Source organism: Hetaerina americana, unplaced genomic scaffold (genome assembly GCF_022747635.1).
Source record: "Hetaerina americana unplaced genomic scaffold, ioHetAmer1.1.p SCAF_2, whole genome shotgun sequence".
NCBI lineage: Eukaryota > Metazoa > Arthropoda > Insecta > Odonata > Calopterygidae > Hetaerina > Hetaerina americana.
The window spans coordinates 35,967,063-35,990,480 of NW_027286763.1; the positions used below are offsets into that span (position 1 = coordinate 35,967,063).

Genomic DNA, 23,418 nt, shown 5'->3' on the forward strand with positions numbered 1-23,418 from the left:
CGGTTAATGTGTTAGAACAGCCAGGAAGTAGCACGAGCCCCCAAAATGTTTGCGGAGAAGCTGCGCAAACCGCCGCTATTGGCAGCCAGTTTCATTTAATTCCAATGTTTAGCGGTGAAGATGAGATAGGGGTTGACAAATTTTTGGAAAGCGTTCGTATTGTAAGTAATCTTAGTGGTTGGAATGAGGCACAGACCTTAGGAGTCGCTCAACTTCGGCTTGGAGGAACCGCAGCGGATTTTGTCTCTGCAAATCATCACATATTAGGTTCATACGCGGACTTTTCCATTAATCTCAAAAGGAGATTTTCCCTTAAGGCCTCTCCAATCATGTTAGAAAAAATATTTAACACTTGTGTACAAAAACCGCTGGAGAGCGTCGCAGAATTTTCAACCAGATTGCGCAATGTCGCCCGTAGGCTACGCGAGTCATGGGGCGAGATTGATTCAGAAACAGCGAAGAGAATGATTGAAGGTAGACTTCTCGCGCAATTTTTAATTGGGCTGAGGGAAGAGATTGGCAGGTTTGTGTTGGTGCGTAATCCAACGAACTTGATTGAGGCAGAAGGGTTCGCAAGCGTTGAAGAAGCTAGCGTCAGAAATTACGCCGTCAATAGAGAAGTAAATTCACCTCAACAGTCTCATGCGTGGTTGTGTCAATCGCCCCATAGGTGGCCGCCGTCTCCAAATATAACGCCTTGGTCAGGGATGCACGCGAATCCGCCAAATGTTGCAGGTTGGCAGTTTCCCGTGGAACAAATTAACGCCGCACAGGCTGTCGGGAGGGGTTCCCAAGTAAGATCGGTTCCCCCGGTGCAAGGAGGGGCACCAAAGGATAATCACGGCGCACGCGTTTGCTTTCGCTGCGGTAAAACCGGTCACATTGCTCGAGCATGTAGACAGAGTGAGAGGGGAACGAGGCCGTCTTTGTGTTTTAATTGTGGTAATGAAAATCATTTCTCTACAGATTGCCCACTCGTGATATGCGGCATCTGTCAAAAGACTGGCCATCTTCCCAAACGCTGCCCGAGGCGCGAAAATCCCATCGTGGCGGGAAACGCCGATCTCCCGACCGGGAGGTCGGGACAGATTTAATTCTAGCGGTCACTCCAGAAGCGGGATGGACAATAATAGTGAAAATTTTAGGGAAGGATTACAATTTTCTAGTGGACACGGGAGCAGCCGTTACCATCATTAATAATAAAAAATTTCCGTTTGGCCAATTAAAGATTTCTGATTACAATTCTCGAGTGCGAAGCGCGTCAGGTCATCCCTTACCAATCATTGGACAGAGTTGCGTGCCATTTTTGATCGAAGATAAATTATATCCCCATGACGTCTTAGTAGTGGATTTGGGGGAAACGAGCTATGACGGTCTTCTAGGCCTTGATTTTATGGTTCGTTACGGGAAAAGTATATCGTTCAATAAACAGAAGATTGGGGTTGCATTTTCTGGCAGGTACAAGATGCGCGAGTCAAATATATCTTAAAGAAGATTGCTCAATTGGCCGGTGATAAGGATTGGCCACTGCTGTACTGCAGACCGAAGAACTTCTCACTCTGTAACAAATTAGTTTTGTCCCTCTCTCCCGGCACTCTTCCCAGCTATCCCATGAAGCCAGATGACTCAATACTATGGTGATGCTAGCCGAGTATGGGGTGTTAACACCTTCTATCCCTGCTCCCGGTCTCCTAAAAAAGGCAACCCAGGGAGCGGAGCGAATGAATACACCAGGCTTGGTCTTTACGGGCGTCTGAGGAAGTGATGTTTTACCCCTTTACAAGGTGGCTCACGTTAAAATAGCGCGGCACTCTGGAAGGATTGCCCTGCTAGTCATTTTACTCATGCAACAAAGGAGTCAGAAAAATACGATTTTTGAGGCGCACCCCTTTTCCGGCCCCATCAGTAGATGGCGATCAAAATATTTAATTGACCACAGATTCACTTTACCTGGCGGTGAGTGATTTCAAAATGCAATTTGTAAAAATTGCTCAGAGATGTGGTGTGCACATAATTAAGGCCCCCTATACAATTCACAGTGAGAAGCTCGGACGTTGGTATGACAGCAGGTTTTGAGAATGAATGGTCATGGGAGTTTTACCTTACCTCCCAGATGCTCAGCTGATGATGGCTTCCAATACCTGCCAGGAATAGTCAGCCGAAACCAGAAAGATAATATTCTTAACATGGTGAATGTGTCCAATGCTCCACTGTTCTCAAATTTGTATTGTGTCGTAAAAAATTGTTGTTTTCAAGGGAAAAACTGATTGTGAAAAACTTTTCCTGCTTACCTTGCTGTTGAAAATTTTCGGGTTATGTTCAAGTGCTCTATAATAAGTTTTGTATTTTTAATTTGTGTATGTTGTTTTCCTGGAATGGTTAGACCCTTGATTTTATTTGCTACCGGGGTAATGTCGCAAGTATGCGACATGGTTCTCCCTTCCTGGCTCCTCCGACTACCCACCCCAAGCAATCAACGACGCACTGTTGCAGGTGTACAACAATAGTATTCCTCCCTGGTTTTCCCCAAAACTCCCAAGCAACCAACGACAATGTTTCCAAGCGATCAACAACAATAGTATTCCTCCCCAGGGTTTTTCCCCAAAACTCCCACGTGACCAACAACAATGCTCCTAAGTTGGGTATAAAAGCCCTGATCGCGGGGCGAAAAGCAGTCAGTGGTTATCTGGCGGTGACCGGTAGGGCACGAAGCTTCGGCAGTGTTGCGCTTGTCGCGACAGCGTGTCCTATTCTTGACTCATCTTGGACGAGGGCTCCGCCCAGGTTACGTTCGTCGTGACCGCGTCCAACCTGCCTACACCCTTTCCCAGGTAAGGGTCAGTTGGTTATCTGGCGGTGACCGGTAGGGCACGATGCTTCGGCTATGTTGCGCTTGTCGCGACAGCGTGTCCTATTTTCTGACTCAACTTCGGACGAGGGCTCTGCCCAGGTTATGCGTGTCGTGACTGCGTCCGCCCTGCCATACCCCCTTCCTGACGGACGCGCGTTGGTGTACTGAGGGTCTAGCCATCCATAAATTGCGTATAACTTTGTAAATGGTGCATTTCAACTGTATTTTGTATAATAAACGATTGTTTGGGTAAGACTCGGTGTGGTATCTCTGACTTTCCCCGATACCCTTTGTGTCGCACCATTAAGGAACGCCCCTTGCGACAGAATGAATAATTGAATTCATGGATTAGTCTCCTATTCCTCCAATCTATTCCTATTTCCTGCAGTATATTTATTATTACTCAAACAGATTGTAAACCTTATCAATTTCTATCTCCTCATGATTGCTTCTATTCTAACTAATTCAGTGTTCTTCTGTGTCTTCTGCATAGCTGGTGTCGGTTTTGCAGGCAACTATCACCGCCCGCTAGCGGTGCTAGTTGCCTGAGACCCAATGAGCCAGCTGTGTTTGGTGGGTTGTCAAGCTGTGCATATGGTGGTATGTTAGTTTCTGATGTCCTTGTTTTTACTGTTTGTCAGAAATGGAAATAAGCAAAATCATGGAGCAACGAATCAACATCAAGTTCTTGGTGAAGTGCAGTAAAAATTCAAGAAATTACTGAAATGTTGACAGCTATTTATGGTGATAATGCTCTGAAGAAAATATCTGTTTTCAAATGGATTAAATCAAACCAAAAAATCAATAATAAGCCAATCAAAAATCAAAGTCATGCTTCTACTTTTCTTTGATGTTGAAGGTGTTGTTCATTATGAATTTCTTCCTGAACGACAAACAGTAAATGCTGAGTTCTACATTACAGTTCTCAAGCACTTGAGAGATTGCATGTATCATGTGCAACCATATGTGACTCAAGGCAATGGATGGATCCTCTACTATCACAATGCAACTGCACATTCAGCATTGATTGTTCACCAGTTTCTGGCATAAAATTCAATCACCATCCTTGATCATCTCCTTATTCACCAGATTTCACCCCCTGCAGCTTTTTCCCATTCCCAAAATGCACAAATGTGATGAGGGAACCCCACTGGGAAGATGTGGATGCAATAAAGTAAGAAACAACAAGAAAACTAAAAAGGCTAACTGCCAAGGACTTCCAAGGGTGAATAACTGATCAAAGCACTTTTCCACTAGATAAAATTTATTTTTATTTTACGTCCGGGTTTCGATGTATTACATCATCATCAGGTACCTCGCATCAGGTACCTACATCAGTTATTCATTATGTTTGACTTCCACCACATCACACCTGAAGCTACTCAATTTGTTCCAGGGGTGCTTTAAACAGTGGAAAAGGAGATGGAATAAGTGCATAGCAACAAATGGAGAGTACTTTGAAGGGGACAAAATTGATGTAGACTAAATATTGCTAAATAAACTTTTTATGGCCTCAGTTCACATCTTTATTGGACAGACCTCAAACAGTCCATCATAGCAATTCTGGGAATAATAATTGAGGTGGTTTCCTATTGCCTTCCTCATTAGTGTTTTTAATGTGCCACCATCACTCAATGGCCACCCCACTGGGGTCAGATGCCTTTGTAACCACCTCACTGAGGAACAGATTCTACTCAGACTAACTTTCGTCTGGCTCCTAACCTTCGACCTATGGGTAACCCTACCAGGAGTAATTATCATTCCTCCCACCTACACAGCTATAGGGGTCATCATATCACACAAGCCCTTCCACCTTATCAAGGTTGTAGTCCATAGGAGGATTTACTGCGATGAAGTGGCCAATTTACACTCATCCCAACTTAAGTATTAATCTTAAATGAGTCTGCAAGATGTATGCCATTCTCTCAAATCATTTCTTGGAAGTTCTATGAACATGCTAATGATATACATAAAAATAAAATTGCTTGGAAAAATTAACTCATATTAAATAGAGACCTAAATATCAAGAAGTAATGAATCTTCCCACAATTCCTGCATTTATATCCAAAGCAAACAATGAATAATTCCAACAAAAAACATTTAAATTGTCAGAATGACTAGAACTACCCTACTCCCACTGTATATACATTTCACATAAGGTTTTTCATCCACTTCTCAGGAACATTTGCACTTTTCTTCCTTTGAAATTTGTTTTAAAAACATGTATATCTCTGAATGAATGGTATTAAGCAAATGCAATATAAGGATATCTAAAATTTAAGATTATTTATAAACCTCTAATCACTATTAATTATTTTCAATTGCAAAAATACTTAGACAAATACAAAAAAATATGACCATAATTTTATAAGTTAAGTTTCATGCATCAACTGATTAAATTTGAATATTTAGTTGATCCAAGTTTATATGTGGCTAATGATCAAAATTTTAAAACTGTCTAGAGGGTGATTTTGTATGACACATAAAATATCTCAAGAGAGATATGAAAATCTATATGTAGGTTCCCATGCATAGGTTTCTATCATGGGAGCCCATATGTTTCATGATAGGAACCTATATAGAGGTTCCTATCATGGGAATTCTGGATGCAGTTTTTTGGCTTTTTTTCCAAATGCCACATCCAATATTGATCTTTGTCATTATCCAAAGTGAAGGAGATGTTTTTACAAGTCCACCCTATTGAAGTTGGTACTCCTTTGAGAGTGAAGTAAAGGCTTTCAATAATTTTCGCCATGAATATGATGAACTATAGACTGAGAAAATGCTTACTTTGTGTCTAAACTTAACAGGAAGATAGTACTTCATCATGCTAAAATAACCAAGAGATTTCTGAAATTATTTAGTAATATCAACAAGCAGCATTATTCAAATGTGGAAAATAATTGCCATTAAAACAATGACTATTTTTGCAATTATAAAATATTCTCACCTGCACTGGCTCTGGTGGAGTGGCAAAGGAACGAATTTCAGTGATATCAGCTTTTTCAAGCTCCTGTAAAGCCATTCTCGCTGTTTCTAGAGCTGGAAGTGCCTCAGCTAGGGCCTCTTCTGCCTCAGCCTTTTCCTTCTTAATAACCTTGCTCTGTTCTTCCATTTGTGAGCTTTTCTCCACAGCAATCTCCTTTTTGGAAGTGGCTTCCTTGAATGAAATTGAGAATTGTATTTATAGAAGTAAAGTCATAAATTCATTTGAGCATTTTCCATTAAATCAATGCTAAGATAATCAATTGAAACAGAGTAAGTTTGATGGAAGCCAAGGTTTTATAGTCTGTTTGCATGGAAAAGAATGCACTCCTTTCTTTAGAGGTGAGGTTCCTCTTTCTCTTGCCCTGTCTCCCTAATGTGATTCTTCAACTAGGATTACCCCCTCATTGTTGCCATGCGCCCTCAATTTTTACTCTCTCATTTATAGTTACTTGATTTGGTCATTTATTTCTAACTTTCTCATGCTTTCATACCTGACTCCAATTAGTTAAAAATTTAGTTTTGTGATTTTTAGATATTCTCTTGCTTTTCAAGTGATTTATGTTAATTGGTCTGGGAAAACAATATTTTACTTTATCATCATTTGTGATTATTTTTCTTATTGTAGTACACAATAGACAGCACATCAACACAGCTGCCAAAGGCATGGAACTGAGAAGTCAGGCTCATGGAGTCAAATCAGTGGAATTTGTTATATATATATATATATATATATATACATATATATATATATATATATATATATATATATATATATATATATATATATATATATATATATATATATATATATATTTATTTATTTATTTATATATATATATATACACACATATATATATATGTATATATAATATACATATATATATATATATATATATATATTTATTTATTTATTTATATATATATATATATACACACATATATATATATGTATATATAATATACATATATATATATATATATATATATATATATATATATATATATATATATATATATATATATATATATTGAATTATATGTTATTGAATGTAAAGCAAACAATATAACATCAAATTAAATGTTTGTACAGCTTATTGCACAAAGAAAAATGTATGATCACTCTTTATTGAAACCCCTAGGTACATTTCTACCTAATCATCTAAAATTGGCAGAAAATCACTGACTTGTGTTGCAGTGTTTAGTTGACACAAATTTATATTTGGGTTTGTAATCTACAAGTACACTGTTTTAATTAATTAACATATTTTCACATTGAAAACATGGAGATGGATTTGCAAAAAGGTGTTTTATCAAAATGGTCAAGAACTAAAACTACACAAAACATATTATGAACAAATATTATTTGTCATTAAAATTTTTCATGAATTGTTATTATCATGTTAATTTGTCAAATCATCTGCCATTAGGTGTTAACCAGTTTCAACTGTATGATACCGTAGGTTTATTAAACCTAGTATAATGCTACCTCTTCATCATCAGTAATCCAGGTGTATTACTTGTGCATATGACTTTCATGGAGAAATTTATAAAAGGTCATTAGTTCATGCCTCTTATAGAAAGAATTCACTGCTAACCTTTCAAATGTGATTGGAATGAGTCATTCCAGTATTTTTTTCAAATGAAGATGAAAATTCAAATGGAGAAATCAATACCTTGGTAGATTCAGGATTTATAATGTTCACTAATATGTATTTGATTCTATTTCTTGCACATTTTAGCACTAATATCAGTCAAAATATTGGGGACAATTGATTTGAATTAAACACAACAAGTGGTTATGTTCAAAATTTTGATACTTCAACATGTCACTGATATCAAGTCATCAAATTCAAGTCATTATAACAAAGGTAGATGTGATTTTAGGATTTTAAATCTTCCTTTTAAAATACCATTGTCTATTAACCTGCCAAAATGCTGACCATATAAAACATGAAAGAGGCAAAAAAAATAGTTTTAGCAAACTTACAGCTGTAGCAGATGAAATCTCAGCAAGGAGGGCTTCACAAGCTGCTGTTTTCTCTGAAACTGCAATTCTCTGTAAAGCTAGTTTTTTATTTAGTACTTCCAGTTCAACGCTAGCTTCATCAATTTTTGTTAGGCCACCAGATAACCTCTCACATTGGGAAACAATGAAGTTATCCTATTGACATAAAAGTAATTAGAAATATTGTATTCGTGAAATTCATAACTGTAAATCCTACACTATCTTATAGTGTCTTGGTTTGACAGAATCATACATTTAACATGACTTGATGCAAAATGTGCGTTAATGCAAAATTGAGAATGATAGGAAAAAGATTTTTAAAGGGTAATTTCATATTTTATTAATGAAGCATCTCACAATGCTGAGGATCACATTCATGATTATAGCAAAATAAAGATAAACTATCAATTTATTCACACAAGTATGAGCAATATATTTAAATTAAAAAGGCCTTATACTGAAATTTTTGAACTACAATTTCTCAATCAGTGAAATAAATCAATATTAAATTTATGTGGAATAGCAAAACCATTAGTTCATCACTAAGTGGTTAGCAATTGCAATAGACACTATTGACTGATAGATTACAAAGCAATTAGAGTCCCAAGGAATGAAAAATATGCATTATTTTTCATTATCTTTGCTGTCACACATTTAAAAGACCATCATTAATTTTTACTGACAGCTGCCCAACTACAAATAAATTACCTTTTCATTAAGAAGACTTAAATAATTCAGGATGAAATCCAAGTAATGCTTTGGTGTGACATAGTTTTTTCTTCTTAATTTCATTTCAAATTGTACAATGTAATTCAATGTCGACTGGTGTACATGCACAACATGGGAGACAATTGTTTTACGGAGGTTTTCTGGAATCTTGACATTCTGGAATAAAAATAAAAATTCTTATGAATTAGCTTGAAAGAACATTTAAGCATGAGGAGTAGTCAAATGAAAACCGAATACCAGGTACAACAACTAGTCCGTGCACCAAGGACATAACCCAACAACAGCGTGCGCATATAAGTTGTCACTATGCAGTTCTCCTACCACAGCAATGGCAGTATCAATATGAAAAAAGCAAGCTCCTAGCTTTTAATGGGCTGCGTGTTATGGTGGGTGTTTGGTTTTTATTTGACTGCCCATAATTAATTATTCTATGCAACACAAACCTCTGCTAGATATAATCGAGCGACAGCTAGAAGCGCTTGCTGTGGCCATGGCTGAAACCAATCAATTACAGTATTTCCAACAATAGCTGGGAAGTTTCTGGCCCTTGTACGCATATTGTCCCCAGCAGGAGACATGGATAATACAACATGGAGATTTCCCAGTGCCAGGGAACAAAAGTACTGCCATACAGCCTCCCTGCAGTAATAGATCCAAAAGTTTTTTATGAAAATGAATGTACATCGATATAAATTTGTGTTAATTGCTATTATTATAAGAAAGATGGATGACATAAGGATAGATTATCAAACACCATCACCCTTTTCTCAAAAATGACAAGTTGAAGTATTTATACAAAGTCATGCAGGACAGAAAATTTAAATTCTTAAGAATCTAAATGGTATATTTAATAATGCTGAATACTTTCATAACCACCAATGACTTATGTATTTCAATAGTTCTTGCATTTACACAACTGAATATCTACTAAATGCCTAAGACTGAACATAAAGGTTCTACTGTGCAGTACAGGGCACACAATACATACATTAGAGATGCCAGTCAAGTCTCGTAACAGGCATATTTCATTTGTTGTGATTTAATCTTATGGTTAAGATAGGTAATATCCTAATATCTCCAGACTAGATGTTACTTTCTTTAGCTTTATGGAAGAAAATTATGAGTACTCTGGCCAGCAAAGAGATAACAAAAATATTTTACAATCAAAAGAGATTAAGTAACAGTGCATACTGATGTGAAGTCTCACACTCGTGCATGGACCTAATATTTGCACATGTCATATGTACTAAACAATAAGAATGATAATTAGTAAGTGAATGTATACAATACTTGTAGGGGGAAATGATAACTATAAATTAGAAGTAAAATACAAAAACTTCTCAAAATCAAAATAAACTCCAACTTTGAAAACTGTAAAACTCAATAAAAAACATTCATTCATAAAATGTATCAAAGCACAACACATACTTGGTCACTGAACAGCCTTGTGCTTGAGCAGCTGGTCGTAGCTTATTGATAATTTCATCTTTCTCCTCATCACTGAACAGAGCAGGAATTGTGCCAGTGGCTAGGATATTGTTTATCTGAAAATATGATACATATTTATGGTTGACTTAAGGAATTATTTCATTTCTGGAGGATTTTTTAACATACTACACTACACCACTAAAAAATCAAATACATTGATTTTTGTTGAAAATTATTATCTGATTTCAAGTTTGTGAAGAAATGGTCCAAAACCATTCACATCGGAAAATCACGAGGAGCAAAGAAAGTTTCCCCATTATTTTATAAATTTCAAAACATATGTGTAAAAGCCCCAAAACATGAAATAAACTAGCATGGATTTGGCTAAGTGACTGAATTAACTATCTATAATACCAAGGAAATTGTAATAATTTCAATTAACAGATAGAGGGTAAAACAATTAGTAAACACAGGGTACAACAACTAATAAATATGGGGTAAACCATATAAACCTGGAAGATTAAATAAAGAAAATGCTTGCTGGCCAAGAGAAACATGACTGTGATTAAGATTAATATGGTTAGTTCTGAAACCATATTTGCTAAAAATCATTATCCCTCTTTGTTAAGAATACCAACACTATCGCCTGAAAGCCAGAGAAATAGCCAGTGAGTACCTCCACTCATTTGCTAGTGATGAATCAATCTATAGATAGAAATTAAATGCTAAAAAAGTTCATATGACCAGAAGGTTGCAGCCTTTTGCTATTAATAGAATGATGCAGTTACTTCATATTTTATGAAGAATAACCTCCAACATACTAAAAGCCATCATGTGCACAATATACTTTCAAACTAAAGGAAATCTCATTGCTTTACATCAATATTACTCCTTAACACTAAACTCAATAATTCAGAGTTAAATGCTCCAAAAAGTGTAGTTGCTGAAAACTGTTACATAGTATGTACAATTAGGAAGTGTCTGCTAATAGCTATGGAATGGATACAAGGGGTAGTAGTGTACATCAGTTGAATGTTGCCTACAAGAATATTATATAAAACCATTATCAGGTACATTTGATCCAATGATCTAATAATTATGCAAAAATGACAGAATGATGTTTGTCCATAGTTATCAGAAAATATCATTGCCACTGAATATACAACTGAAGATGTAAAACTGAAAGAATATCAGAAATGGATGACAAATAGCTGTGAGTAATTCTAGCTTTAAAATCAGCATGACAAGTTTATTCCAAGCTATTTGGCAATGAGCAACATTATATGTGCTAGCACAGCTTCTGCTTTACTATATATGCTATCTCTGCTATTAAAATAAGTATGGCGACAAAACAGAAGTAAGCCTTTTAAATTTTCACTCATATTGATGGTTGCCAGCATTACTTTGTGGAACTTATTCATAATGAGTAATGGAAATACTTGGTCATTCCACACAGGAGGTTATTAAAACCTCAATTCAATAAATTCCTACATGGAACTACCAAGTATTTTGATTAATATTAATCCTCACCTAAATAATACTTGGGATAATGTATCTAGGAGCCAGAAAAATTCTTAAAACTTACTGTTTCAAAGAAACCTTCTTCAGCCACATGTGACTCAGTGAAGAGAAAAACAGTTGGTTTGTTCTCAACAGTGACTTTGCCGTACAACTTCTTCATGTCTTCTTTCAGTTGTAGCTCGCCATATGCACGAGAAAGTGTTATTTCAAACACTCCGCATCCTTGAGTTCAGGATATAATTAAATATATTCACAAACTTATAAAAACATGAATAAACAGTAGCAAAACCTTTTTACATATAATTAGATACCTGCTGTGAAAGCAGCCAATCGTGTCAGTGACTGCTTCCCATTCCCCCCTAAACCCACAAGAAGACAGTGCCCCCTGTGCATTCTAATGGTTCTATGTATACGTGTTAAATGTTCAAGGGCATCCTCAAAGAGAACCAACTCTAGTCGTGCATTAGACTCATTGTATTCCTCCAAAATCTGTAATTGAAAAGTAAAATTCACATGAAAATATTTGAAAATAAGTTAAGCACAAATATTTCCTAGTAAAATAGTCTTTTTACTGAAACACAGTAGGGAAAAAAATAATAGACAAAAAACCCACTCACAAGTAAGACAATAATTTGGTGGTCACCGCCACCTTCATCACAGTATGAGGAGTTACTGATTTGAAGATTAGGAGGAAAGAAGTTATTGGAAGAGTGATAAGGATAAACGGAGGGGCATGCATTATGGTTGATTGATTGTTGAGGGAAAAGGACAGGAAGGTGTAAGTTAATGGAAAGGTTTAGTCCAGGAGGTTGGAAGGAAGGATTTAAATAGCCATACACAAGCTAATTGGATTGGTGTGGCTGCCATGGGAGGGGGGAAATAATAGTTAAATTGTAGCAATAATCACAAGTTTTGCTGAGGTAGCTTCATACTGGGGAACTAGGAGGGAGGTGGATGGGGAGGATGGGTTACAAGATGATGTGTGATTGCTACTTCTAATGCTGAGGAGCATGGTGAATTGACCAATATAAAATGCTGGGCAGAGTTTACATTGTAGGAGACAACTGACATTTTTTTAGTGCAGGAAGAAGTTGGAAGGGATGGAAGATATTTAAAAAGTTACTTTTGCAGAAGGGAATTTGTTATTAGGATGGAGCACGTTTTGCATCTAGAATGATTGCATGAGCCAGAGGGATTTTGGAAGTTTGAGTGTATTTAGAAAGGGGTCCGGCGATTCTAAGAATATTAAAAAGATTTGCAGAATGTTTAAGCATTAACGCTTTCCAACAAAACTTGCTCCTCAGCCAAAAAATGTCTCCCTCTCTCAGTGGAAAATTGCTGCCAAGCAAAGGTCTTTCCTTTCCACCAACTCCCAAATCCAATAATGTTGCCATTCTTACTTATACCCTCAATTTTTTCCATAATTCCAGAAGGGAGACTTTTTGAAATTCTCAATCCATATGCCAGAAAGAGATTACGCCCATCCACACCACACTCCTTTACTCAAGAGTCCCATCCCCCAATGAACCAAAACCTTTTCCTACAATTATCCTGTAGATATCTTGATCAACATACTTCTAACATTTCTAGTCCTTCCTTCCTCAATTCTTTAAAACCCACAGAATATTTTTCCACGTCTGAATCATTTGCTTAGCAAAACTCATTAATCATTCATGCCTTGTCACAAGAGATAAATAGTCATTACACTACTAAGGATAATCATTACAGTGCTCCTTTTACCCTTTAATTTGCATTTTCAGGAATGGGTATTTAGGAACCCTAATATAAAATTACCAACACATTGTTCTCAGAAATACACTTGAAGGCCACAATTCTGTTGTCCCAATGGGGCTTTCAGATGAGGGTGGGAACTTGAGGTTATAAACAAATATCATTTTTCATTCTGGCCATTCAGATGATTATAACCTTCACATCCCATAGCCCTTTAGTTTCCCTCCCCCATTTATACTCTCCAGTACTGACATCATAGTAAACTTGGGTTATTTTTCATCTAACTAACCCATTGATGAGCAATAATTGTAAGAACGAGCAAAGTTCTGGCATCTTAATGGCAAATATTAGATTCAGCATAGGTTTAGCTTGAAACCTTATTCTAACCTCCTCAAGGGAGATACACATTCAGTTAGACAAACCGACAGGATCATGCATCAAAAGATACACAAAAATATGTAATAAGCCTAGCAACTCATGAGTAAGATGTTACTTCTGTGATATTATCACTGCTATCATTTCCTGTTGGATATTAACTTAGTTTAAAGAAGTTGTATATTCTGTAGTGAATGGTGTTATTTTTGTGAGAATTGGAAAGCAGAAAAATGATGCCATTATTACTTACAATATGTACAAATCTTTACAATCTACCAATAATTTACTAAGTTGAATACAATTTAGTTCAGGGTTTTGTCCAGACACAATTTTTTTAACAGCGGTAACACCATTGTGTTAAAAAACAATATGCATAAATGGAAGCCCAAACAGAAATGATATCATCAACACCACAGCTAGGAATCTTTCAGAAAAAATATCTATTTCAGAATAAATTCTAAAAGCATTCAAAGTGTTATCCTTTTTCTTAGGGCTGCTACTTATGCTCTTGAATGACATGATATTTCAAATTAAGAATGCAGAATTAAAATAAAATAATGAGGTTTAACTATGTTTATGTTTAAATCTCTAAATGACTCATTTAATTATAAAAATAAGTTAAATAGTTGTTCTACCAATGGCATGCATTTACATATAGCATCCAATGATGATTTTATCATATCGTACTTTTTTACGTCAATGCACTATGCAAGTGTTTTTAAGAAAATTATCAACAGAAACATCCACAGTACATGCTGAAAATTTGCCACAAATATCTAAAATGAATACTTTGAAATGTCCTTATGAACTAAGTTGTAAATCAGATTACCTCCTGCATTAAGGCAAAAACAGCATCATAATCTAAAAGATCTTCATAAAAACGAGGTTCATCTTCAACAGTTGCATTTCTGAAATCACCAAAAAGCATTGGGTTCCGCAGAGAATATTCTGATTCTTCTGGAAAATATATTCGCAAAATACTTGTAATATGAACTTGCATTTTGTTTAAATCCTGAAACAAAGAAAATATATATTTTCAATGAAAGTAATTATCTCCACTAAAAAAAAAAAGTTTTTGGAAGAAACAAAGATGATGCCTTCATAACAATTATACCATGAATTTAACATTCATTATGACAAGATGCTCTTTCAAGATACCTCACAATTGTATATTAAATAACTGACATCATCCTCCTTTGAGATTCATCCGTGAGATGTTTCCAGTCTATTTACCAATGATTGCAGTATCTGTCACTCAAACTCAAACTATTTTCAAAGAAATTGCCAGAGATATGGCGATAGTAACTTTTGATAGAATCATCCATTAAATGTAAATTACAATGAAACAATTTCAGAGTGTTAACATCATCAAATCAAATATTCTCCTTACACTCTGAAATTGTTGCATTATCATATAATTTTATCCATTGATGAAATTTTACATGTGTGGTAATCTCATTGAATAATCTAATAATATATGATTTTTTTATCTCATTTAATCATAACTCCATTGATCTATATGTACACGAGAGAGAGAGAAGTTATTTCACCCTTGGAATGCAGAGGTGGACGAATTTTCCCCAGGTAGTGCCAGATTTTTTATGCAATAGAGGAAAAGTTATATTTGTCCATATTGGGAAATGTAAAATACATGAAAACTAAGTACACTGAAATCAGCTTCCATGGCCACCTCTATCTAGCAGTCATCTCAATGTGGCCACATTTTTTTCCAGAACCAACTGCATTTCCCATATCAGCTATGTACATTTCCTCTCATTTCAGTGGCCACCTCATCCATCGGTCAGCAGTCAGCAGCCTTCACACCAGAGAAGTAAATAAGTGGCCACTGAAATACTGAGGACGGATTTAGGAGAGAGCAGTGATGTGTGTTTCCATTGCCTATGGTCATTTTCATGCAGCTTTTATGTTTTAAGGCCACTATGACCAAGTTGTGTTTAAAATGGAAAGAGGAGGGGGGTATAAAACCTTACACTAAGAGGGACCATGAAAGACTAAAACTCTTAGCTATGCTGGGGTGCAAGAACCTATCAGTCAAGGGAAATTTGCCTCATAGCCTTATCCTTTATTTTTAATTGTAAAACATATTTGTAGGAGTGGAAACATCAATTAACAAATTAAAATTTAACAAAGATTAAAATCAGATTATTAGAATCTACACAGAAATAATATGATTACAGAACTAATATCTGTCATTATATTTTTAATTTACTCACTATAATTTAAAAACTGTAATTAAGAAGACTTAGCCAAAAACTTGTACTTGTGACTGAATTATTTTTAGTGATATTTATATGAATTATTCTCTAATATCAAACAGACTCATTATGTCATTTTGCATGTAATAATATATTATTCTCTACATGTAGTAGTGAAATATCAGAAAAGGAGAAAATTATATTGGAAACAGACTTGGAAAATAAATTAGATTATGCAAATAACCACCTTGGATCTGTAAATGAATGGATAGAATATCATTATTTGCAATAGACTCAATCAACAGTTTGGAGAAAAAAAGACACTATAAAATTAATAAGGTCATTTTTATTATGCTCAGCAAATTTTGAAGAGCAAGCAGACAAATTTAAAATATATGTTTTTTCATTAATTAGCATGCCATTGAGCTTAGCTCTGGGTGAGCTCTACCCTAACCTATCAAACCACCCTTATGATTGAAAACTGCGGTAATTGGTGGAATATGGATGTGTAAATAATATTTTAATGTCTATTTTATACTATGTGCATTTCTCTACCTTTTTTTAAATGTATGTACACATTCTTTCTTCACTATAATTTCAATGCTCCTATTTGTACATATTTTATATGCCACTCAAACCATTAATTCCTGTAGATAATAAATACATCTACATGTATGATTTTTATGAAGTTTTGGTCACATATAATATTTACAGAAGAAAGTATGTCCCTAAAAGTGATTACTCTCTGCAATACAATCTAATTTTATTGAGTGGTCATCATGTAAAGAGGTCAATATTTTGCTGACTGCTATACAAGTTGACCCATCTGTGGCTGCTTTAGAAGGTTTCACATCATTTCTATTAACTTTTTTACATTGCTCTCCCTAACCTGATGTGCAAATTTGATATGCTACTGGGCTCAGTATCAGGTGAGCTCAGTATTAGGTGAGCTCACCTTTCAAACCAACCTCTGGATCAATAATTGTGGTGCTGGTTAACTTTTTTGCAATTAAAAAGCCCTTATTTCATTCTCTGCAACATAATTCTCCAACTAATAAAGTAATTGTATGTACTTTCCATTATTATACTATTTCACCATAATTTGTGGTACACGACTTTGAATGAGTTACACCTCTAAGTTTGATGCAAAATACTTAAATCAAACTTGCATGTGGCTTAACTGTACTATGCTTGTTTTAAGCTAAATGACTAGCAGAGATAAAATCACTATGATCCTTTTTCAAATTACCTTTGCTATCTGGGTATACCATAAAAAAACCAGTAGGAATAAAAATGAGGAAACATCATTATTTCTTTTCAAAAATATTATATTTTAAACCTGTCCAAAGGTTCAAGCATAAGATTCACTTACCTCATGATTAATAAGACGATCACATATATTTCTGGTGAATTCATTTCTCCATAGCCGCACAACTTGCTCTGCAGTCACAAAGTGGGCTGGTGTTGATAAACATATGCCAGCATATATCCGTGAAAGATCTCTCAGGTTGAAAATGTAATGAAACTTGGAGGGTGTTGGAGGAAATTCCACAATGAGAATCTGAAAGTTTTCAAAAATAGAGCAAAAATTCATTCCAATGAAATTATGTTCTAATGAAACTAATTGATTGGCTTGCCATTATGGTACCATAAATACATTGCATGTACTTGATTGATATTATAACAAGTACATTGCAGGAATATGTATGATAACAATATGGATACTGGTTCACTGACCTTTTTCCTAAGATTTTCAACAGCATTACAACTTATTCATTGTATGCAAAGAAAACACTGTAACTACAGGCATCAAACCTATAGTATGGAACCAGAGCTTGGTCAGCTGAGGCCAAAAATGCTCTTGGATCTGAATATAAATATTACATTTGCAAATTCACCACTACTGGATCCACCCATAGTACAAAATCTGAGACCAATACAACTTTAAAAAGGCTGTAAATAACCTGCATAACTTGGCCCGAACAAGAAATTTCACAAAAGAACTGTTAGATAATATTATAATATGCCTTATGTTTCATTTTAATCACCTGTAATTCAAGGCATTCATTTGTGGCATTTATTATGGAGACATTAATGCTATAGAGGCTTCAGTTTCTATTTTCTTATATTCCTTTATTTATTTGAGGCAATGCTTACCCCAAAAACCTTCTAAAAACACACAATGTGTGTGTCTTTGTATCAATATCATCATATTTAATTTATGGATATGAACATTTACTGGGTAGCAGTAAAGGTTTCTATTTAATGAAATTCTCAAGAGTATCAATTTCTGGATAAAAAATACAAAGTAGTTCCAAGTCATACCTTATAAAGATCCATTGTCGCTAATACCATGTTTTCAACTTTATCTTTGACATCTTTACTAAATATTTCCATATGGCCCACCAAAATAGAGTTATAGATATACAACAGTGTTGTATCAGATGGAAATGTAACATTGAAAATGGCAAATTTGGATAAGAAGCGAGGATCAACAGCATTTCTCCCTCCTCCAGTCTCTCCCATAGCTGAGATGAAACCTTGAAGTTAAAAAGAAAGTCTAATTCAGTATTAAGAATCATGATTTCAAATTTTAGACAGATGGGTGAGGCAGGATCTTAATGGATATCAGAAAGAAGTTTGTTCTATTTTTTTGACATAGACTGTTACTCATTCTTTAGCATATTACATTAGAGTACCCAATTATAATTGCTTGAAAGTGATTTTATGGCAATGGGCATATTTAAAATTCTCTTTTCATAGTTAGTCTTATGAGAAAGTATGTATCTCCAAATTGTGTTTTTTAAGTGTGCCTGTGTATTTCTGTATTTTTTCTTCATGAAAGTGACTACCTAACAAAACTACCATGAAGGTAAAGCAAAAATAAAATCTACTCTGCTATTCCTTTTTGCATATATACCTCCCCTACTAATCCAAAGGTTGGTAGGGCACCTCTAAATGCCAGCACATCTGACTCAAAGGAAATTACCAATAGGGGTGGAAAATAGTATCACAAAAACAAGTGAAGATATCATTAAAACAGTTTATCCTAATTTGGCTGAGGGATTTTAAGGTTTATAAGGAGCTGAACAAATTTTAAAAGTAAGCAAAAATACCTTGAAAATAGTGCTCTGAATTGAAATTAGTTCCTGTAGAAGATAATTTACCTTTATTTTAATCCTTTTTATCTATCACAAGTGTGTGAGGAGTACAACAAAATAATTTGACAAAAATAAATATTATTCTCAAAAATCACTTGCTGATTTGACTTAAGCTTCCAAAAGATATCTGGGGGTATTAGAAAATATCTCTTATGTGGTTCATTACAGATAGGGACAATGGGTATGAATCAAAATTCCAGTAGGAGTCTCATTTTGCTCATGTTGCAATCAGTGAAGGTTCAATGAAAGATCATAGGTGTAGAAAGAGAGGAATTGAGATCAGGATACCCTTTCTTTAGGGTAATGAGCATGCATGAATCCAAATCTGGTGAAAAGATTGGGAAGAGAAATTTTGGAATTGTCAGTTAATAAGGAACAATTACATTAAATTACCAATGCAACAAAATGATTACATGGGTTAAATCCATTGTATGAAATTCACACAGTACAAATTATCTTGATTTTAATGCTTTGTTATTGATTTATTAAAAATATTTTCTCTTTTATTTAACCATATATGCATATTTTTCTAATTCTTGAATAAGCACTGTTGGCTTCTTAGTTACCGTCATTGTTGGAACACAAAAACTTGATGAAGAAATCACAAAAAATAAAATCATGTAATGCATAACTTCCACAGATTCAAAGAGTTTAGCATCAATAATTGGAATATAATCAATACTCTGAAAAATTTGAACCAAGAACACTTTTTGAGTAAATTCTGATTTAAGGCTTCTATCACCATACCAGAGACATTGAAGGAAAATAATAAATTAGAAGATTGAAATATAATAACATTACCAATATCCTTCACATTTTTCCATCCTAAATCTTTTCCCCTATCGTAGAATCCATGTTTTTCAAACAACAGTTTCAGTAAGGCTATGGGCTGTTGTGTACCATATTGATCAACCTGTAATATCAAAAAGAAATGGTTACCACTAAAAATATTTGATAAACTTATAAATGAGTAAAATCTCCAAGAGCACAAAAACAACCTATAATGTTAAATTCATAAAAACATAATATGTGTGATGCTCAGAGTGACATATTATCTGTTACTGCTACCCTTAGATGCCATTACCAAAAGTTGCTTAAATTTTTGTGACAGAAGATTAAATAATCATTAAGTACATACAATTACATGGAGACTCAGGAGAGAGCATGCCAAGAATTAGCCACCTATTTAAAATAGGTGTGCTGCATTAGCAAAATCTGTGGTGTTTAGATGACCCATGAATCATGTTTCATATGGCTCTAGTTTATTCATAATTGAAAATATAAAACTGGATTACGAATGAATTATTGTAATATTATAACTTTTCATTCACTATTTTCAAATGTATTCACAGGAATTTACAAGCTAAAAATATATTTGGGCTGAGTACCATAAAGCTGCCTCTTTTGACCCCTTAATAAGCAACCTTTCATAGCATGGCTGGACTAAGCCTGGATACTGGGTTATCAGATTAATTAGGGTACATCATTATGAGGCCATTAAAAGGGTGGGTCTTGAGGAATAAGCCTTGGACCCAATACGTAAGAGAAAAATCATATCCCTAGGCACATCTACCATCTGCTAGCTGCACATTTCCTGAATGCTGTAATGATCAAATTCAAATTTCCTGCCAGAGATATCTTCTGGGCAGAAACAGAATTATAAATATAAAACATTCATGGTAGATTAGTAGATGTTAGTGATGAATAGAGATAGTAATTATGAGAGAGACTGATTCATTTGAGAATTAATCAAGACCCATAGCAGACCATTTGAGAATTAATCAAGATCCATTTATCAAGACCCATAGCAGATGATCTTAATCATATTAACAAATTTCACCATCTATATCATGGAAGTAACTGAAGATTAATAATAAATTTTAGTTTAGGACATAACCTGTGGCATGTTCAAATCATCAATAAAAATAATAAGCTTCTTTCCAAGGGGGGGGCCATAAGTATCTCTAGTCCTTTTCTCCAGAGTGTATTCCAAATTCCTTTGGACATCAAGAGAAGTAGTTCTTGAGGAGAAGTTCACATTTAAGATGAGCTGCAGGAAGAAAAATATAAAAGCTTTTGTTATTTTAAGACAGAGTTCCCCGAGAATTATATTCTAATAATAGGGAGTTATATATAACCAAATGAAGTCTTACAAATAAAAATATAATACCCCCACCAATTTAAAGTTTTTAAAAATTTGGCGGTGCATTGTCATTTACAGGCAAATGAAAAAACTGGAATCATTGCAGATGTGCCAGAATCTGCATAAAAACTAGTAGTTTACTCACAAAAAATTTTTACTGCATATATTAATTTCGCATAAAACAATGCATAATTTCTTTTGTGCATATATTCTCCAACATATGAAGAAAAATATAAAAATATGAACTTACATTAGTTTGTGGGTCCAAATTTCTCAAGTACTCTTGAATTGTTGCTGTTTTTGATGTGCCACAACCACCAACAAGAAGAACAGGCCTCTCAATCTGTTAAATTAAAATAATAATACAAAACTAAACTAAAATCAGAGTTATGAATTTGAACATATGCTAAATACTACCTGATCACATAAGAAACAATTGTGATTGTAAAATACAGCCTGTGGGAATAGGAAGCCACAAATTTTAAAATAAATGTTCCCATAAAATTAGGCAAATGTATGTTATGTAACTTTAAACAAAACTCCACCATGCTCTTTGTGTAAGCCATGAATAATGAATCCTTTCAATATCTTTCATATTAAGATAAAAAATGAATTGAATGAATGAATGAACATTGCCTTGGTCGATTTATGCAATATAATAGTAAAAAATACTGTTATTATTATCAGCTTTTTATATCATGTTGCAAATTTTTGCAGGCATCCCTCAAGTAAATGAAAGGCTTGATGTAAAGCCATTAAGATCCTTACCTATGCAAAGCTTTATTCAGGGGCTAGCAAGGCATCCCTTTCTGAAATACTTTGACAGAAATATTTCAATCATATGGCCAACCGATGAATTCAGGAAGTCGAAGAGCAGTTTCACAGAAATAAATTGATATATTTAAATGAAATAACAGGCTATAGGGCATCAGTGAAACCCTTGGAACCTTTAATGATTTTAATGAACAATCATTTCATGATGTTGCTGGTGTTCACTTTTGAGAATGAGCCATGCATCTCATTACATTAAGTTTATTCTCAATGCCCCCAAAGTTTATAATATGGAGTTGTAAGATGGGAAATTGGTTACACCATGTTGGGTTTTAATGTGGCATATTTAAAATTCTACATTCAGCACTACCTAATTTAGCTAATATGATGAAAAAAAACACACCTATTTTTTTATTATTATGCAAATAAGGTATAGAAATAACAAACCCACAGGAGCAAATAAGAAGGCTCATTACATTTCAATTCCTCCAATCCTTTCAGTTGCTTGATATATTAATCAATACTCTCATTTGGCAATTGTAACATTAGAATACCATTGTAAATTAACCATGAGCTTTCTCAGAGCACATCCTTAAGTGCATAGATATTGTAATGTGTGCCCAACATTTAGCAAGGATTCACTGATAACTTACATTATTAGTATTATATATGTATATAAATATGTAATCCCTTTTCAAATGTAAAATGGAAATACTACTAACACTCTGCATCTGTTGTATAAACCAAGTGGTTCTAAGGGTATCCACTGTAGGCACAAGAATTTCACTGAATTTCTTTAAGCGGTCATGCTCATACTGAGGGACTGACCATACCCAAGCATCCCAGTATCCTTCACCACTTTGTGGGTTATACTTCCAAACATAATCAAACAGTGTTTTCTCTGCAGTAGGAAAAAACCCTGCAATTAAGAAACGGAAATGTAATATTCAGAAACCATAGCAAATTTAACTACTTGTATATTTTCTGATCACATAAACAATGCAGTTTTAGTTAATCCACATTATTTGTTTCACAAATACAGAGAAACAGAGACAGACTTCTTATAAAAATTCAAGCAGAATCTAAATTGGAAGGGTACTCATCAGACTCAAAAGGAAAATGATTAGAATGTTCTGTAAACATTAGCAATAAATATTAGCAATTAAAAATAAGGCTATTTGACCCATGATTGAATGATAAATACATGAAACTTCATGCACAAAATATGATCTAATGTTGATCTAGTGTAATAATATTTTTTTAGAATGACAGATTTGCATTAGGACAATATCCTTAAGTGACTGTTTATGAATTAAGTACTAAAATTGTATTTACTTGAGCTGTAATTTCCAATCTCTATTACTTAGATTTGTAAAAAAAATAACACTGCAATTTGCACACACAACTTTTTTCTTCAATCGCGATTTTGTTGTAATGTAATATCATCCGCTAACAGTAAATGAAAAGTCAGAAGTATGTATTATTATTTTTAAGAGCAT

General features: G+C 34.5%; 1 protein-coding gene across 1 annotated transcript in view; it reads right to left on the bottom strand.

Annotated features, from left to right (window-relative positions):
• Dhc98D (Dynein heavy chain at 89D) overlaps nt 1-23,418 on the bottom strand; it is a 180,058-nt gene that overhangs the window by 42,591 nt on the left and 114,049 nt on the right. The window contains exons 40-54 of the mRNA XM_071585493.1: nt 22,642-22,838; nt 21,399-21,491; nt 20,903-21,055; nt 19,807-19,918; nt 18,170-18,384; nt 17,217-17,405; nt 16,800-16,842; nt 14,458-14,585; nt 11,834-12,011; nt 11,587-11,744; nt 10,002-10,117; nt 9,017-9,212; nt 8,553-8,729; nt 7,827-8,000; nt 5,802-6,011 (exon numbers count right to left, since the gene is read on the bottom strand). Coding sequence (XP_071441594.1) covers nt 5,802-6,011; nt 7,827-8,000; nt 8,553-8,729; nt 9,017-9,212; nt 10,002-10,117; nt 11,587-11,744; nt 11,834-12,011; nt 14,458-14,585; nt 16,800-16,842; nt 17,217-17,405; nt 18,170-18,384; nt 19,807-19,918; nt 20,903-21,055; nt 21,399-21,491; nt 22,642-22,838 — 2,339 coding nt within the window. The remainder of the gene's footprint in view (nt 1-5,801; nt 6,012-7,826; nt 8,001-8,552; nt 8,730-9,016; nt 9,213-10,001; nt 10,118-11,586; nt 11,745-11,833; nt 12,012-14,457; nt 14,586-16,799; nt 16,843-17,216; nt 17,406-18,169; nt 18,385-19,806; nt 19,919-20,902; nt 21,056-21,398; nt 21,492-22,641; nt 22,839-23,418) is intronic.